The sequence below is a fragment of the Falco punctatus genome, assembly GCF_963210335.1.
Source record: "Falco punctatus genome assembly, chromosome: 1".
NCBI lineage: Eukaryota > Metazoa > Chordata > Aves > Falconiformes > Falconidae > Falco > Falco punctatus.
Genome location: NC_137580.1, coordinates 17,255,584 through 17,274,978, shown reverse-complemented (window position 1 = coordinate 17,274,978; position 19,395 = coordinate 17,255,584). Strand labels below are relative to the sequence as shown.

Sequence of the window (19,395 nt, the reverse complement as noted above, 5' to 3'; positions counted from 1 at the left end):
TCTACTTGCACATTATAATTATTTTATTACGTGATGTTTTCTAATCCTTCAGCAATCTCGCTTTGTCAAAACCATACATTGTTTTTCAGAAATTTTGTCGGTCTTTATTTCTTGATCTATCTTTATTAAATGCTGTGCTGAATTTATTTCTGTGTATACTCTTCATGATGCCTGAGAAGTGCCAGCCAGGACTCTTGTCGCCTGAATGTATGGACATGAGTCACATTCATAATGCACAGGAACTGACTCCAAAATGGGCCGAGGCTCTGATGAGACTGCCGGTGTGCTGCTGCTAAATCAGGCTTTCGTCTTTCGAGGCGTGATGCAGTTAGTGTATTAGAGACTGTCATCCTGTCTCCTGTGAGCTGCTGCGCTGGGCTGTGTCGTGTTTGACCACATTGCCTACATAAGCTGAAATTAAATGTTTAAAAAAGAGGGAGAGAAATAAACATCTTTCCCAGCTGGGGAACATTTGACTCCCGTTGGGGAGGAGCTATTTTAAAGCTCAGACTGAGGGATGGCTATTTTTGCTCTTCAACCAGACAGACTCAGCTAATGGTCTATATTGTTCAAAATGTTTTGTTGGCCAAATTCTTCAAAAGAAGAAAAAAAGAACAAGAAATGTCCTTAAACTAGCAAGAGGTAGACATGGCTCTAAACTGAAAAGATCTTATCTGTACCTGAACTGTAGCTTAGGGTGGTGGTGATGTGCTTTGTCTTGCTGTATTATTCAAGTATGCTTTTGTTTTAATAATGTGACGCAGAGATTGAGGTCAGCATGGGTATTTTAAAGGAGTTCTGCTGGAAGAACTCATATTGCACAAGTTGTGCAATCTCCAAGTGTGGCTCAAGAGTTGGTGGTTGTTTCACTTAATCATTTCAGACACACAGTGCAGTTAGAGGCTTTCGGGGAAGTGCAACGCAGCAGCAGTTACGCAACGCAGACGGCTGTCCACATAGCATCAGATGTTGTTGTGGCTCATCTACCTTGTTGCTGATGTTCCACTGATTACTTGCCTTAAAACTGCCTGCCTAGATGGATTTAAGTCTTGGAGCAGGCTTTCAAACAGGTTTCACATTACAAATGGATGCCGTTTCATTTAGTATTGAAACAGATTGCCATGTGAAGCAGATCTGCAGCTGTTTGGAAACACCATGAAGCAAATGTAAGTGGAGAAAAAAGCCATATCAGCTTGTGGTGGGGAAGCTGATGTAAAAAGCATGTCAAGACTTACAAAAGAGTTTGTCAAAACTGTTTATTTAATCACTGCTGTGATCTTTGGTGATGACAAGCAGCAAAGCCTTTGTAAGGAGATATAAAAATTGTGCAACGTTGCACTTAGTCTGTTCCTTATTAATTCGCATGACCATAGCCTGGAGTATCAATGTAGAATCATAGGATCATTTAGGTTGGAAAAGACCTTTGAGATCATCAAGTCCAACTGTTAACCCAGCACTGCCAAGTCCATTGCTAAACCATGTAGCTAAGCACTGCATCAATGTGTTTAAAAAAAAAACCTTCAGGGATGGTGATTCCACCACCTCCCTGGGCAGCCTGTTCCAATGCTTGACCACCCTTGTAGTGAATAAATTTTTCCTAATATCCAATCTAAATTTCCCCTGGTGTAAATTGAGACTGTTCCCTCTTGTCCTACTGCTTGTTACTTGGGAGAAGAGACCGACCCCCACCTGCGTATGATCTCCTGTCAGGCAGTGGCAGAGAGCGATAAGCCCCCCCTGAGCCTCCTTGTCTCCAGGCTAAACACCCCGGCTCCCTCAGCCGCCCCTCACAACACTTGTGCCCCAGCCCCTTCCCCAGCCCCGCTGCCCGTCTCTGGACACGCTCCAGCCCCTCAGTGTCCCTCCTGCAGCGAGGGGCCCAAACCTGAACACAGGATTCCAGGGGCGGCCTCACCAGTCCCCAGTGCAGGGGGACGGTCACTGCCCTGGTCCCGCTGGCCACGCTGTTTCAGATGCAAACGTCTTGAGTTGTGGTCCTGGTTCTGCTGCTGCTGTTCCATATAGCCTGTGAGTGCCTTATTTCAGCTCTAACGCTGGCTCCCTCTTGCTCAGGAATGGGCAAAAACCAAGCATGGTTTTGTAGAGCTAAACAAGCCCTGCCCTGCTCCTGGGCCCCTCTTACCCTGCCTTCAAGGCAGCATTTCAGGAAGCTTCCCTCGCTGGGAGCTCCAGGACAGCCACACTTGGGGTTTTTCACTCGGCATTGTCCCGGAGCGGGCAGCTGCCTTTGGAGGTTCGCAGGGCACAGGAGGGTTCTGCTATCCCCGCGGCATTGTGCCCTGGGCTCCTGCCCTGGGTAGCTGCTCCTCTCTTCCCTCAGTTTTTTCCCTTGCTGCGTGCATTCTCGACTTTATGCAATTGCCTGTTCCTCAAATAGAAATAAATAGTGAGGAGTGTGTGTTATTCGTGGCAGCACGAAGGTCAGGCTGCTATCGAATCTGCCATCTGCGCGTGTGATGTCTTGCTGCTTGCAGCTCTCGCAAGACAAAGAAGCGTCTGCGGGTGGGTGGGTGTAATGTCTGTTGTGGAGAGGCTGATGGGTTTAAAAATACCACTTGTCAATTACCTGATGGGAGCAGTTTTAGAAGGCAATCCACGCCTGGCACATTTTAATTCTCTGGTGGGAAAAGTATTTGGAGATGTTTATTTCAAAACAAAATTAACGAAACGTGAAGGGGACAGGACACTGGGAGGAGATAAATGTCTCATGGACTTAGGCAGAATCAGCGTTCTGGTGGCTTTCATTGCAGTCCCAATGCCTCTTGGGGGTAGCTCAGGTCACTGCATTTGTATCAGGGAGAGGGGGGCGGAGGGGCAGGGAGATGGGGTGAGCTGGGCGCGGAATAAGCAGGCAGCTCGCTCTTCACAGGATGACAGGGAACTTCTGGAAAGAAGGCAGGAGTGAGGAGAGAGAAACGCTCTTGCCGTAAGATGTCCATCATCTCTAGCTCCCCCAGCACCAGAAACACAGAAGGCGTTTACAAGGGCTTGTTCCCCCTTTAGGCAAAGGTCTGGGGTCAGTGAAGTCTCAGTGTGGTTGCGCTGGTTTATGTGTGTCTGACTGATGCTCAGTCAATTCCTTGGATTTTTACGCACATCCATCTCACCTCTTTTGTATGGGTTCTAAATTATTTTTTGAGTGAAGTCTTCATGGGTGACTCCAGATGGTTGTGTTTACGCTGGAGACTGAAGATGTGCCTCACATAGTAGAACTTTGGTTTTTATTTATTTCATTTTCTTGTTATTCACTTAGAGAGGTTTGTTCAAGCATTTCCTTGCCATTGCAAAAACTCTGTGGTAAGTTATGCAGTAGTGTGTGTTATAAAAGTGTTTCCATTGCCTTTTGCCTAAATGACGTAAGGATAAGGGAGCAGAGCAGTCTTCTGATAAGCCTTTTTTTATATGTCTGTTTTGGTGTGTTTTATTAAAAGGGTTTTGGACATCTGTCTTTTAATCAAAGACTGGTATTTATTTCCAAGTCCCCTTCTCTAGTGCTGCAGCAACGACTTCCTGTCTGAACGAGTGCTACTAATTTCAGTGCTGAAAATCCAAAAATAGCTGTGGGGAAAGGAATCAAATTATAGTTTTACCATGGGATGAGGTGATGGGAAGGAGAAGGATGCTGCACCTTCTCCCTGCGTGGGCACGGGTGCTTGTCTCCCTGTGCCACGAGGGAAGCAGAACCCAAACTGGGAGCAAACGGAGCATTTTGTGGAGGCGCCACCTTGCAGGGAACTCTGCCTGTTGCCTGGCTTCCACCAGAAGTTCAGTTCCTGAGGTCCACAGCCAGAAAAAAACAGCCTGTCAGCAGCACCACACAGCACAGAGCAAGACCTCCATGGCCATTGCGACAGGATCTAATCGTTACAGAAAAGGAAAGAAAGAATTAACATTTAAAATATTTCTACATGCAAAATTCTCAGTAATACTGTACATTAGCTAGTCGCTTTGTTATCCCTAAAGGCAGAAGCTCCAGGCACAAGCATTGATGAGCTGTGCATAGCTGGGGGTCTGCAGTGCCTGGCACGTGGCCATCTCTTGCGCCCCACAACTGTGCCCCTCCGTCCTGCACCTCCGTCATGGCAGCATTTCCCATCGCTGCGCTGGAGCCGTGGCCAGAAGCACCTGGTCAGCTGGAGAAATGGCTGTCACAGCCGAACCTAGTGCAACACCTGCTGCAGGCACGTTGGGAAAAGCTCAGACAAAGCAAACGTGGCTGGCATCTGTCCCCAGCTCCCACCAGCTCGGCAGAATGCTTATGGCTGCCACTGGCAGCAGTGATGCTGTGCTGCGGGGATTCCCTGGTGCAGCATGCAGCCAGCACCGGCTGCTTTTGCTCATGGATCTACACTGGGAAATGAATTTTCCTGAAAATTGAATGTTTTTTGACGATGCCTGTTCAAGCACACTGTTTGTGTTAATGCTCGGCCAGCTCTCGCTAGCTTTATTTTGGGGTTTGGTTTCATTAAAAGGAAAAAAAAGATTGGGAGGAGAATCAAACCCAAATCTTTATTTATTTTTCATTTGTAGGACTGAGTGTTGGAGGGAATGGAAAGAATTGAGCTTACCTGCTGGAGCACATTAGTCACATGAAGAGATGATGGCTGTGGGCTTGGGCAAGATTTGAATGTGGGCTGGGTAGTGAAGTGCTTAAGCTGATGATGCTGAGAGGAGTAAGGGTGGAGATGGATCAGTTTTTGTGATTCTTGCCCAATTTCTTAATAAGGAGTGCCTACACCCTTGCTGAAGGCAGAGGGATGCCCTGGCATGTCAGCTGGGCTGATGTTTCCAAGGATGCTGTCGCTCCTGCCCAGCGTGGCTGGGCGGATGGAGGAAGTCCTTTCATGGCTCTTCGCTCCCGGTTGGGCTGCCTCTGTGGGCGTGCCTGGCACAAGTTGGAGGTAGCCTTGTCTTTTTTTTTTTTTTTACAAAAAGCCACAAAGTGTACTGTGTAATTACATCTGGGCAGCACAGGGACCTTACAGTTAATATCATGACTTGAGAAGGCAGGCAGTGCCGGAGCTTGCAGACATTTCAAGAAGTACAAATACTAGAAACTCTCAGGAAGGCTTTTGTCAATGTCTTGAGCCCTGAAGTTACTTAAAAAAAAATTAAAAAAAAAATGTGTTGTGTTGTGGACCTGCTTCAGCTGTGGGACCGTGCAGGTTGGGAACAGGCAGCGGTTCTTAACCCTGCTGCTTCAGCCAGCACCTTGCCTTCATTTGTTTGCGGTTTTTTTCTGCTTGGTTATCAAACATATCTCCACATCTTTTTGTTTCTGACCGGCTATATGAAAGTGTGAATTCTGTGCATGAGGGTAATTGCTTATCCAGTATTCATTTCTTATGAGCGTTTTTTTTTTTAAGATTTCTGCTTGCATTATCTCTTGTGCAATATTCTTCTATGTGTTCAGCATGCAGAAAAAAAGCATTGTGTGACAAGAGGGATTTCCAGTGGGAATAGTGAAGGGGAAATAGCCTGAGTCAAAAGGCTGTGATTAGCACGTGCAGTCATGTACGTAACTCTTTGAGGTGTACCATTGAATTCAGCTGGAAGTTTAACAGAGTGTGAAGGTACTGGTCCAGCAGAATGAGCCTGTTGTGTAAGACTTCGGTCTGTCATTTACAGCGTGCTCATTTAAATGATTGGTACAGAATTGCAAAGGAAAAAAAAAAAAACAACTTTTTATTTGTGAATAGCTCAAATAAGGAAGAGTGTTAAAGTCATCTTGGTGTTGAGAGCGAATTGTTGGTCCAGCCCTACAACCAGTATTTGAATTGGGTAAACCGATTCCTGGGGTGAATAAATAGAACTTCTAAATGTAGGTCTTAAAAGCGGTAAGATTCAATTCCTATTGCAATACAGATGAATGTGGAGCAGAAATGCAGATTCCTGCCCCAGGGTTAGGGGTGGCGGCTGGCAGCACTGGGGTGACGTTCCTGAGCTGCCCTTTAGTGTGCTGACCGGACACTGTGCACAGCCTCCCTGGAGAACGCACACCAGTGCCGTGGCAGCTGGCTGAGCACTCGTACCAGTTTGCTACCTACAACACCACGTTGTTTTCAGGAAAAGTATTTCCAGTGAATCGTTCCAGGTTTTCCTTTGTCCCTCTGACATTCAAAATGCTGCTGTCCCCTGTGCCCCCACCTCAAGTATTTATACACTCTTTAGGAACTAAGGAAAACCAAGAAACATCTCATTGGATTTGGTACTTGTTTATTACTGAAAACAGTTTAATGTAAGCATGGAAATTCGTATATAATATAGAATAACTTCTATGTGATTTTTATTATATAGACCTTTATACAATATGAAATACCATGAAAGATCTGCTCCAGGAGTCATAATAATAAAGTTAGATCATCAACTAAGTGAAGAGGATTTGCCAAGACACCTGTGAAATGCCTTTGGGGTTTGCTAAGCATTTTGACGTTGGAAATGAGGCTGTTCCTGGTGAATCAAATAGGAGAAACACTGTGGCTTTTTGGTGGGCTCCTTGGCTATTGCAAAGCTGTAGGCTTCATGCCTGCCTAAAGTGTTCGTGGGTAAGCAAAGACACATCTGGATTCCTCCTTCCTCCTCCTCCTCCATCCTTCATAATCCAAGGAAGCAGGCAGCTTCAGACTTCCTATTCTCGTGCCTTTTCTGCCCTGAGCATCTTTTCCTGGAAGGTTTGACTCCCTTCTCTGCTGTAGGACAGCAGTTCAGCTGTGCACAGCTGTGCTGAACGAGCTCAACTCAAAGGGAAACTCACCTAATGTGTGATGTGGTCCTACATTTGGGCTTGGCTTGGGTTTTGAACGAGGAGGGTTTAATTACTTTGCAAGCAAAGGAGGAAATCTGCATATAAAGAAATACATTTGCAAGACTGTTGGAAAGTGCTTCTGCTGTCCCAGAGATTTAATATCTTCTATCTGGCTTTTATTTTCTATGGTTGTATTGGTTAAGACTTCTCTGTTTTGGGGGCTTTTTTGGGTGATGTGGGTTTTGGTAGTAGTTTTTTGTTTTCTTTTTCGGTGGTGGTGGTGGTGTGGTGGTGGTGGTCTTTTTTTAAAAAAAAGTTATTAATATTTTGAAGATTAAAAAATATGAATAAGGCTAAGAAAAAGCATGTTGTCAGCCCAAGCATGTCAGGGATTTAGCTCATTGCAAACTGGACAAACTTTGAGATAGGATTTATTGTCCCAGTTCAGACCCAGGGTCTGGTAACCCTCTTTCCAGTGGGGCCGGGCACGGGACGCATCTGCAAGGAGTGTGCAGACCTCGTCACGACAGTTGACGCTTTGACTGTGGGGTAGGCTTTCCAGTCACAGGGTTAGGCAGCGATGGGGACCGTCTTTCTCTGTCGCTCTCTGATGGAGTTGTGCGCTCTGTGGTGGCTGAAGACTGGGCTGACCCAGCTCACAGCTGCTCGTCACGGAATGAAGCTCAGAGCGGAGAGAACGCTGCAAACTGGCTTCTGTCCTTTGGAGGTATGAGCCAAATTGCTGCTGGTCTCTTGCTCAGGGCTGTGTTGATGATGTCTATCCAACTTTTCCAGGTTCCCAGGGAACTGTGGTAATGCTTCCTGTCCAGCTACACCAAGCAGCACTAAATTTAGACCAAGTGAGCCATAATGACATTACAGGAACCAGAGGAGAGCTGACCCACCCTCTGGGAGGAGGGCCTGGCTCTCTGTACGGATGTCTTCATCCCTCGAGCTGCCAAACCTCTCCTGACCTCTCTGCTCACTCCAGGCAGCCTGTGCCTCCGCATCACCCGTTGGCACTTGTGCAGTCTCCGTTTCATACAATCCTTACAATCAATCGTTTCCTCCTGATTTTTTTCCCTCCAACAAGAACCTGGTGTACCGTGGAACATCTATGGACATCTGATAGGCACACACAGTGCAGCTGGCTGTATTTCAAACCAGCAGCTTGGGACAAGTCCCCCTGAGCTGCCAGCTGATGCGAGGGCAGAGCTGGCCCCAGCTCCTTGCTGTATTTTATTTCCTGAGAGCACTGCCATTACGCTGCTTTGCCGGTGTCTGGCACAGATATCTGCAGTTCCAGCTGGAGCGGGGGCGAGCACAACGGGGTGGTTGGAGAGGGCTTTTCACATCAAGGCTCTGTTATCCTTCCATTTCCAGCATGTGACTGATGAATACTTACTGCTCCCACCTCCCAGGGGACTGACTTCTGAGCAGGGAACGATTGTAGAAGATGCTGCATTCTGAATGAATTTTTAGGAGCCGTAATTACTCATTGCTGTTGCTGTGATTACTGCTGTCAGTGCTGAGCTATTAGTCCAGCCACACTGGGGCTGCCCAGCGCCTGTGCCAGCAGTATCAGTACTGGTCCCCAGTGCAGGGCCCAGCTGGGCATCTGTTCCTTGCCCTTATTTTGACCAAGGGCAGCAAGCTGCTCTACTGCCTGTGTGCAGGAGCACGTGTTAGATCTGACAGTGGCCAGACAGAAAGTAGGCACCTGTTCCACAGCTGACGAAGCCATGGCCTCAAATTAGCGAATTCAGCCAAGCTGGCTGATGAATATCGATTTATAGGACCCGAGAGTCTGGTCACACGCATCTGGCAGAGATGGCACAAGGTACCTGCTCAGCCACGACTTCCAGCTGCAACGGGCACAATGTGAATGCCAGTTACTGCTCCGTGCATTGTCTCCGGTAGAAGCACAACTGGCACAGTAGCGCGGAACAGGTACACCACCTGGGAGCCTTTGTGCAAGCACACCCTCAGGGTGATGTGCTGGGTTTGCAGCTCCTCTGCCCAGATGAGGCTGGAGCCATGGGTGTGGAGACAGTCATGGGGAGGGATGTGGGGCTGCAGAGGGACCAGCCTTGTCCTGTCCCTGAAAATGTAGGTGCAAGGGGCTGAGCAGCCTCCATTTGTGCTTCCCAGCTGCCGCAGGTATTTGGGAAGGGGCTCTTGCATGTGATGGTTGAGCGTGCCCAAAAAGCAGCAGCTGGCAGTAAGAATGTACCCAGTTATTCACAAGTGGCACTTTAGGCTCCCATAAAAGAAATGACGCTAGCACCTGTTAGGCAAGTCATCTTGCATCTGGGAAAAGTAATCCCATTATTACTCCCATAGTTATTTTAATTTCCAGAGTTATTTGCTGCTTTCTGCATAGAGCCAAGCCTGCAGGGCTGGGTTCTCACCGCCCAGCCCATCTGCCTGCTGCCTCCAGGAGGGATGGGGGTGGCCACACAGGTCTCAGTTTGACAAGTGCCTCTGTCTGGCATTTTCTTCCGAGAGAAAAACATTTGTGAAGAGCCTGGAGCCTGTTGCTTAGAGGAGGGCAGTATAAAAATGCTAGAAATGGAAGTGAAGGGAGCATGGGGCTGGCATGGCAGGTGGGGAGAAGAGGGAGTTCGGGAACTTGGCTTGCACGTGTGTTGGGAAAGAGCATGGTGCGTCTTGTTGGTAGGACAAGATCAGCAGGCTTGTTGCCTTTCTTTGGCAGTGTCATGGAGACTTCAAACAGTCTGCAATGCAGTTCAGCCTGAAATAGGTGCTTGAAATAAGGCAAAATGACTGATGCCTTAAAAGTCCTCATTTTCCCTGGCTGTAAAGGAAACTGCATGGTAGGCATCTAAGGGTGGGTTACTGATCCCACCCCTGGGCTGTCAAGGGGCAAGGGCTGTTGGTCTTGTGCAGGGGTCTCCTGTTAGGGGGGCCCTCTGTGTGTCTGTAATTCAGGGCTCCAGGACTCAGGACCCTATGATGTGGGTTTTTTTCCAGTGAGGAGAAATAGCAAATTTTAAAGGCTTAGCATAAACTGAACTTGTGCACGCCTCCGCACTGTGAAAAACAGGATGATAACATCCATCTGCCGTATATCACAGCATTTGGGTAACTTTGGGGCTGCTGGGAGGAGTTGAAATATCAGTGCTGTTCTTCAAACTCCTAAAAGGTTATCATTAGCTGCTGTCTTACATTAGCGCTGTGAAATGTGGGTAATATGTGCTCAGACTCCAGGGAACAGCCACAATGCCTTTGCTCAGGCCCCTTGCACCTACAGAGGAGCCAAAGCCAGGCTGCTTCTCGCTGCTGCAGCCACCAGCTGCCATCTGTCCACCTGCAAAGCAGGTAGCAACCTGGGAACCTGGTTGGTTTGCAAGGCTGAGCAGCCTTTTTTAGAGGAGCAGTATGGGAATGAATCCCTGGGGATTGGGCCCTGGGTAATTCCTGGTGCTAATGTGGTATGTATGAGGGAAACATACGTTTAGGAGGCAAGGTTCCTCCGGCCTGCTGCCAGCTGAAAACACAGCACTGCACTGTAGCACCTGTCACCAGCAGGTGCTTGGTGAAGGGATTTGGATTTGGATCTGGGTGTAAGGCAGGAGCTGGTGTTGAATGTTTGGGAAAAGGCCAAGGATGTGTGCCTTGAGTCCTGCTCTCATCCTGGTCTCCTGCTCCGGTTCATTCATTGATCCTTTTCTTTTTGATACTGCTGTCAAAACCCATAGGTATAACCAGGAGAGAAGTGCACCAGCAACATAAATACTACAAAAATACCTTGAACTGAACAAAAAGAAGGAATGGTAGGTTTTTTGAGCCATACTAATTTCTTGAGTTTTCAATGCTGAAATGTCTCAACTGGTGGAGGAGAACAGCCGTTCTGTGCCTCCACCATCAGCTTGCTCTCTGCGGTGCCAACTTCTGTCTTGCTTTTGGCATCTCTAATCCCTCCTGCTGTCTGTGCTCGCATCTGTTCTCTGTCCTCACGAACACGGCACAGCCCAACTTGTCAAAGAGGAAGGTGATATTCCTGCATCTTTTTACCAGCCCTGCCAGTCCTCTTGTCTCTGACTCAGCCACCTCCATCCGAGCAGTCTGAGGGTGCCAGCTTTAGCCTGGCCAAGTTTCCCCCATCTCCCTTGCCCTGCTGCTTCCCGTCCTGGCCATCTCAAGGGACTGAGCATCTCAGGAGAGTAGGACTTGGGGAAATGCACAGTGTCATTTAAAACACCAGCCAGCCACTTCCCCCACCCTCAGTCCATTTCTCCCTTCTGATGTAACAACAGTAATCCTAAACTTTTCTTTTTTTTAAAGGTTTATTGTAAAGTACAATGTGTAGGCTGGGGTTTCCTTTCCTTGCAAAACAAAGGCAAAGCTGCTTGGGTGGTCTGGCTGATGCTGTGGGATGCTATCTGGAAGGGATTTGGGGGACAGACCTTGGTCTTTCAACCCAGGGCTATTGGAGGTCGCAGGGACCTGGGGTCAGGTTGGGGTGCTGTCAGCAAGTGCTACTGGGTGCGCTGGTGCCACAGGTGTTTCGGGTCCACTGGAGGGGAGAGAGGTGACCTGGTGGGACAGCAAGTGACCTGTGTTATAAAGAAGCCAGGTATGTGCAGCTCGGTGTTTATCCCTTTCTTGCACAGCAGCACTTGGACAAAAGGCAGCACCAGGTCTTTGGGGGCTGAGTTAAATGCAGGTTTGACATAAAAAAAAAGCAAACAAGAAAACATGGTAATTGTTGGAGGTGCCTAAAAAAGGTTAGCAACATGAACTCATATCTGGCCAGGGCCAGGGGTATAATTTTGTCCTAGATTGAGAGGAAAATACGTCCCACGGTATCTGCGGCAGGGGTCAGGTAGTGAAGAAGAAGGAAAAAACCTGCTGAAGGTGTGCGCATGCGTGACAGCGAGTGGCTTCACGGCGCCTGTCTTGAGGCCGAGGGGCTGTGGGGAGACCAGCGGGGCTGGGGTGGCACTGGGGTCTTTGTGCAGCGGGAGGGGGGGGACAGGAGGAAGGAGAAAAAAGATGCTAGTCACGCTTGGCACCCGCGTGGTCCTTGCAGTCCTCACTGGGCAGACTCACACGGTCCCCTGGCTGGTAATGATGGGAGGATAAGGCAGGAGGTTTTGGAGGGTGAAATTGTGCAGGCATCCACAATGGCAGATCAACACGTCTGGTTCCATAAGCTGCGATGTCAAGCCGCGGTGGTGTCACAGCACGGGGAATGCTTTCTGGATGCTGTTGTCTGTGGGTAATACATCCTGGGCAAATTCAGGTAATATGCAGTTTACAGAGCCCTGGCTCAATCCTGACCATACTCAAGTTTAAGTCACTTATTTTGCAGCGCCAGCATCTCATGCAAATCCCTGTAAACGTGCAGCGCTCACCGTGTCCCCTGGGCTGTGCCCCCGCCTCTGGGAATTTGGGTCCCTGTGCCAAGGGGCCATGGCAGGTGACTGTGGTTAGCCAGGGCTTTGCAGCAGGGCAGAGCAGGAAGGCGAGCCATGTGTTTCACCGGCTTCCCGCAGCAGGGCTCTGCTGCCTGAAGGCTTCTTTCTTCTACCCAGGGCAGCAGCAGAAACACCTCCTCCCACCCGGGGAGGACGTGCAAATGCTCCTTGTGGAGTATCAAGGCTGTCCTTTACACTTCCCCCCAATGCAACACACGTAGGCACCATTCTCCTGGCCCCCTCGCCCTGTGACCGTGCCCATCGTCTGTGGCTTGGCTACGGGGAGAGCCCAGTTTACAGGGGTGAGACACTGCAGGCTTCAAAGCAGCCCGTGTGCACTTGTGGCTTCTTTTTATTAGCAGGGAGGGGGTGTTGTGGGCACAGAGGATGCAGCAGCCAAATACAGGCAAGGAAGTCGCCTTCTTTCCGCACAGGCTGGGGCACTGGGAAAAGCTGGGTGTCCAGCTGGGACGTGCTGGCCCTGTCCTGAAGCGCATGAGCAGACAGGTGCAGGCGCCCTGTGTCAGGGTGTGTGCATGTGTGCGCATGTGGAGGCTGGCAAGCTCTCCCTGGTGTGATCTGTGAGCGAGTAGGGGCTGTCTGCACTGATGGCTCACTGTCTTGTTTGGAGTAGATAATCCATGCTACACCAAGAAAGCTACACCAAGAAACGCTGGGGTGCCTGTGGTACACATCTACGTAATTGCACATACATGCCTGTGTACGTACATATGTGCGTGTGTTGTTGCCCGTGTTTTCCAGAGCAGAGGTTTCACGCCCTGGCCAGCAGCTGGAGGAAGTGCTCAGGGTGCTACACTCCTTCTGCGCAGGGTGTGGGATCCCCCTTGCACACCTCCGTTTAGTGTTTCCTTTCTCCCTTGCACAAGTGCATGTGTGGGCACAAAAATAAGCGTGTCCTCTCCTTCTAGCACGGTGTTTTGTGCTTTTGCCCCGAGGCACAGGAAAAGGCTGAGTCCTGGTGGGGGAATGGTTCCACGTGGGTTTTGGCACCCTAGTCCGTAGCACGGGGCAAACGCCATTCCCACGTGCACACGTTAGGAGGATGCTGTGCTTGGACCGGGTCCGGTGCTCGGCGTGGGCAACGCCGTAGTTGTTTGTGTGTCACGGAGGGAAGTGTGTGAACGGAATAAATTTAGCAGTCAAAACACGGGGCCAGTGCAGTTGGTCATTAACTGCCAGCCTGTCTCGTCATCCTGCAACCACAAGGAGCTTTTTTAGGGCCGGCGTCCCAGCGGAGGCCAGAGGAAGCGTGGGAGGCCAGTTCCCGGTGACACCTCCGCGCGTGGCAGCGCTGCCCGCCGGTGCCATTGGCTGCCCCCTGCCCGGGGCCGGCACCGGCCAGGGGTTAAATGCCCGCGTGGCCCTGCTGGGGCACACAGCCCAGGGCATCCCAGCACAGGCAGCCAGCTTGTCCCACCCTGAGCACCGGAGGAGACGCTGGCTGGCATCACACCTCAAGGTAAAAGCTTTGGTTTCTTTGGGTTGCTTTGGAGTGAAAATAGCAACATTTGGGGAGAGGGGTTATAGATTTCCTTGCGAGTTTTGGTTGAAAGCTTTCTTTGGTAGAAAGAAAGGGGTTGCTTCGTAAGGGAAGAAATCGGGAGCAGGGCTCTTTGCTCCAGCACGTCTTGGGTGCAGGGTGATGTGCAGTGCAGTTAATGTGCCCCATGGGAACGTGGTGCTGGGCTGCTTAACGAGAGAACGTTAGCGAAGCTGGAGGGAAGCCCCCTGCCCCGGCTGCTTTACCTGCAGTGCTGCTGGGACATCAGAAGGACCCAGCAGCCACACGGATGCAGCTCTCCGTGGGGTTATCTTACCGGGGTGCTCCACTGTGCCTTGGTGGGAGGTGTTACAGGGCTGTGGGGACCACGCCAGGTGGGAGGTCAGGGGCACAGCTCTGTAGCCCGTGGTCTCACAGCTCATCTGTGGCGCTGGCTCCCATCACAGCTACCAAACTCAGCTGGGTGACGGGTGATCTTACTGTGGGAGCAGGCAATTTGGAGGAGCTTTTCCACTTTTTAGCGATGCTTAGACAAAAAATCTGCAAGAACATGGCCAGGTATTTGAAATCTCAAACTAAAGGAAAGTTCCTGCACAGGAGATACCAGGAGGTGGCATGAGCATAAATCCTTGGCTTGTTTGATGACATACTAGGCTGAACACCATGTGCTGGGACAACAAGGCTGTATCAGTTGGAAAGGCTTTGCGGGGCCAGGTTACAGCCAAGGGCATGTACAAATGCTTTGCTCTAGTGTGCAAATACTTTGCTCCCTGTTGCAGTCACAAGGGACCACAAGCAACATGAGGACTGCATTCCTGGTGCTGCTTCTCTGGGCTGTAGCCTGCACTCACCCTGTAAGTATCTACTGAACAGGTTACTCAAACCCTACACCCTGGTGGTTTTGCCCAGCCAAGACACACTGATCACTGATCAGCTGTTTCCTGGATGTGTTTAGGTGCCTGACCATGAGCCTGCCCACCCCCACCTCAGCGCTCAGCAGGAGGTAAGCCAGGGGATGCCCCTATCCTGCAGGTGGTAGCCACTCGTGGAGCAAGCCTGGGGATGGGGAGCCAGCCCGGGCAGGCATCCTCGGGCCGTGCACCCGGGGGAAGAGCTGCTGCTTGTGCAAGTCTTTGAGCTTTGCCTGTCTGCTCAGTCTTTTCACGCTGGATTGGTTTCACCTCATTTCGCCTTGCCTCCCTGTCCATGTTCCCAATTCATCTGATGCATTCTGCTGTGTTGGTCCTGAAAAAGAAGCTTCTGTGCTCTGAACCATCGTGGTTTGGGCTTTTCTGGGTTGCCCTTTTGTTGGTGGCTACTTTTTTTTGCATCAGCAGAAACAACTGAAGGGCTGAGGTGCTAGTGATGAAAAAGGCTTGAGCTCTCACATGGCTGAGGAGCCATATATCATCCCACAGCAGTAGCGATAGCAGTAAATGTGCAGTGGTGTTTAATAAACCAAAGCACCGTGTCATATTTTGTTTCTAGGACACGACAAGTGAAGATTACATCAACAAGCTGGGCAACCTCCTGGGTGATGGAGATGGCAGACATCCTCCTGCCAGTGTGGTGAGGGGGGACAATGCCCTTGCCGGGGACCTGACAGTTGGCAACACCGTGGGTGAGGAGCTGGGTGAGCACGGTGGCCGAGATGTGGGAGGCAGAGTTGGGGAGGCTCCGCACCTGAACCAAGTGGACCATGAGGACATGAGTGCCCAGGATGGGAACGGCCTTGGTTTCCTGGTGAGTGATTGGGGAGGGGTTTTTTGCTCTTCTAGGAAAGTGCACTTAGCCCCAAAGCTGGTGTCAGTCAGGGTGGTGCACGGCCTGTGCGGTGAGCCGTGCCAATAGCGTCTGTGACCTGCAAGCCTTTGCATTCATCTCCATTTGTCACCCCCATAGGAGGAGGATGCACATGATGCTGATGTTGGTGACAACAGAGAGCACCATGGCACTGGAGTCAATGGGCTTCCCTCCCGCGCCAGTGGGCTCCTGGATGAGGAGGACGACAGTGGGGACGACACCTTCGATGAGAATGGGGAAGAAGAGGGGGGCGAAGGTCCTACTTACACAGCTGGTGCTGACAGGGCAGGTGAAGATGGCCATGATGCTGGCCGTGGGGATGCCAGGGCTGGCAGAGGGCATGGTGACAGCAGCAGCAGTAGCAGCAGCGAGAGCGCTGGGGCTGATCACCGGCGGTACAGGAGCTACCTCAGCAGCCGGTATGAGCAGACCTACAGGCGGGGAGGGGGCAGCAGCAGCAGCCAGGAGGAGGAGAGCTATGACTTCGAGGGCGAAGCCATGCAGGGCGATGACCCCTCTGTCTTCGATGGCCCAGGCAGCAGCTACAAGGGGCGCCGTGCTGGCCCCCGTGCCCCGGGGAGCAGCCAGGAGAGCAGCTGGGGGGCTGGCTCCCATCGCTGGGAGGAGGGCGACAGCAGGTCCCCAGAGGTAGAGGATGCTGACTCAGAAGAAGACAGCCCATCCATGGAGGACAACAGTCAGTTGGAAGAGCCCATCGCCAGCCAGTCAGAGGAAAACAGCACCAGCCGCTCTGGGGAGGATGAGGATGGGGAAGACAGCCCCTCCAGGGAGAGTGAGGGTAGCGAGTCCAGGGAGGACACTGCTGAGCAGTCAGACGAAGAGCCAGGGGAGTCCCCGGAGGACATCTCCCAGGAGGCGGTGAGTACATCGAGCGAGCGCACCAGCAGCCAGTCCCGGGAAGGGCAGGAGGAGCGGGAGTCTGCCGAGGACACGAGTGTGCCGTCTGTGCCTGACAGTGAGTCCGGAGAAGATGAGGATGACCAGAGCCAGTCCACAGAGGACACTGTGGAGGAGTCAAAGGAGGATGAGAATGACTCTGACCCTGATGGGGATATGCCAAGCACATCAACCGAGAGCCAGAGCGCATCCCCGGAGGATGATGGCAGCCAAGAGGACAACACAGGCGAGGACAGTAGGTCCACAGAAAGCAACAACAGCGAGTCCCTGGAGGATGATGATGATGATGAGGAGAGCCACTCCCAGGAGGACACCACCCAGGAGTCCAACAGCCATGGGGATGACAGCTCGCCACAGAGCCTGGAGAGCAGGAGCCGTAAACGGTGGCCGGGTGCCTACCGCAACAAGCCTGCTGTTGACTACGATGACAATGACTGCCAGGATGGGTACTGACACGTGCCTCGCAGCCTCGTCGGTGCTGGCGGGAACAGGGGGAGGAGGGGTTTAATTTATTTGATATACAGCCTGGTTGACTTCTTCCTGAGAAGATGCTGTGGATAAAACAGAGGCGGGTTCTCCAGGGCTTGACCTGGGCTCACTACACAGGGCACGAAGCGGGAGGTTATGCCAGCCACAGGGAAAACGCCAAACCACAGCGAGAAAAGCCCTTTCTTATACCAAACCGGAGAGCAGCTGAGAGCTGTGAGTGCCAGCAGGGTGCTGCTGCTTGCCAAAAGGGCACAGCAGTGGCTCGGCACTCCAGGAGCTGCGCCTGGGCATGCTGGGCAGAAAGGTCCCTGCATTCACCTTTTGTATTTACCTACCACTGCCCTAAAAGCATCTGCCCAGACTCCAGCGGGAGCTTTCCGTTAGCTCCGTGTCCTGCACATAAGGAAGAAAAGCTGCAGCTGGTGTGCACACACAGCGTGTGGGCTCAGCGGTGCGTGAAGTACCACTTTTGGGGGGGATGTAATATTTTGTAAGAAATGTACAGTAAACATTGTATTGTATTCTTTTTGCACTTGTATTTCAAAGCTGAAATGTACCCTTGTTGATTCCTTTAATGACCATTAAAACCATCACATTCCACAGCGGTGTGGTTCGAGGTGTTGCTGTTTTCTCTCCTGAGGGAGCTGGGTGCTGTGGTTTGGGGTCAGACCAGCGCGAGCGGGGAGCAGAGGGCTGCCTGCTTGCACAAGGAGCGGCAGCGTGCTGGGGTGAGGTGGAAAGCAGAGGCTGAGGGGTGCTCCCATTTACAGGCACCCCGAGGGCCACACCTGGCCCTGGCTGACCCAGGGGTGTGGTGGAAAAGCTGGCAAATGACCCTGATAACCTGGGCTCAGGGCTTTGCTGTGTTAAGGACGTCACCTGCTGCGAGATGGGCAAGGGTTGTTCTGCTCTTCCTGAAGTGCTGGGAAGAAGATGCACCAGGGGATGGGGGCTCTCCTGGACCAGTGGCTCTGGGTGTCTCTGGTGGCCCCTGGCACCAGGTTGCCGGCAGCAGAATTGCAGGTGAGCCAAGGAAAAGGGGTTATGATGGGCTGGTACATCGTTGGTAAAGCCTCTTTTACTCAGTGTGCCTTGTAGTATTTTTCTCCTACCAGCAAGCAAATAAACAATACAATAATTGTTTTAAATCCCATCCAGGCCCTTGTTCACATGTGTATGATAGGCTGTACAGCACGTGCATCAACGCTGATGGAGGAAACCATGGGTTGTTGTGTAGCTGCACAGTTTTGCAGTGTGGAGTTTTGGCTGGGCAGGGGACAGTCTCCAAGGGTCAGTGTGAGCGGGTGCGTGACTTTCACTACCTGCCTGGGGCCAGTGGTGTCATTGCTGGGCATTGCAATACTGAATTCAAGAACCAGTAAAAAAATGAAATATTATTTTTATTACTTGTAGCAAAGCTGCACTTAATTTTTGGACTCTTTGCACCACTACAGAAGCTGGGAGCTGAACAAGTCCTGCTTTATAGTGGAATTTATGTTTTGATTTCCACCCTGTGGAACCTTTTCCTACTTTTTGAGATTAGCTCTGAAACGCAGCTTCCCCATGCTGCTGCCCTGGGAACAATTCTGTGTTCTGACCCTGCCTCCTCTGCCCCACTGGTCCCCACTTCACAGCAGATGCCTTGGCTGTGATTTGCCCCTCATTTTTTTGGGACCTTTTGCATTAGCTGCCTGAGGACGTGGGGATGCTGTGACAGTGATAATGCCTGTCAGGGTCGAGGGTACCAAAATGCTGGCACGCAGCCCCATCGCTGGGGTGAAAGACAGCAAGCACAGGTTTGGCTGCAGCCCAGAGGTGCAAAAAGGGCTGGGTGACAGCTGTCACTTTGGTTTAAAATTGTAGCGATGCTGTGTTTGCTGGCTCCTCTGCGTGGCGGTGCAGGGTAGGGCGCTGCTGTGAGCTCTCCCGTGTCCAGCAAGCGGTGCCACCGCTCAGGCAGCAGGGACGTTTTGGGTGCTGGCTCTGCCACAGGACTGGGCCACATCCCCAGGGCCATCAGAGGTGGTGTTTGCATGGGGACAGCTGGTGAGGATGGGGACTGGAAGCTTTCCTTCAGGTCCCTGCAGGAAAGCAAGGGGTGCCCCGCAGCTCTGCAGTGAGCCCAGCCCATGAGCAGGATGGCTGAGACGTTGCAAGGGTGGGATGAAGCAGGCTCGGGCTCGGTGAAACTGCTTCTTGCAGGTCGTGCGTGACCCTTTCTCCTTCCTTGTCCTTGTGCCAGAGGCAGCACAACACAGCTGGGGAGGGAGCCACTCGCCTTCATCCTCCTGCAAAGGGAGTGGCGATGCTCGTCCTCCTCTTGTTCCATGCAAAGAGAAGAAAACTGTTTGATTTGGCTTTAGTTTGAGCGGGAGGGGTCTGTGCCTTGCAAACAGGGCATGCAGCCCCCCGCTGCACCCGGTGCCGGAAGGGTAGCTGGATGCACTCCCTTT

At 51.4% G+C, this 19,395-nt stretch overlaps 1 protein-coding gene across 4 annotated transcripts in view; it reads left to right on the top strand.

Annotated features, from left to right (window-relative positions):
- LOC308054313 (uncharacterized protein) overlaps positions 1 to 17,544 on the top strand; it is a 49,782-nt gene extending 32,238 nt beyond the window's left edge. For 2 of the 4 annotated variants that reach the window (XM_080366910.1, XM_080366909.1), the window contains exons 2-5: positions 14,512 to 14,586; positions 14,688 to 14,735; positions 15,221 to 15,475; positions 15,635 to 17,544. In XM_080366910.1, the coding sequence (XP_080223036.1) occupies positions 14,533 to 14,586; positions 14,688 to 14,735; positions 15,221 to 15,475; positions 15,635 to 16,906 (1,629 nt within the window). In that variant the 5' untranslated portion in view covers positions 14,512 to 14,532 and the 3' untranslated portion in view covers positions 16,907 to 17,544. Of the gene's footprint in view, positions 1 to 13,364; positions 14,587 to 14,687; positions 14,736 to 15,220; positions 15,476 to 15,634 lie in introns of those variants that run through there. The other 2 variants (XM_080366911.1, XM_080366908.1) reach the window with 2 other exon arrangements.
- The last annotated feature ends 1,851 nt before the right edge of the window (positions 17,545 to 19,395 follow it).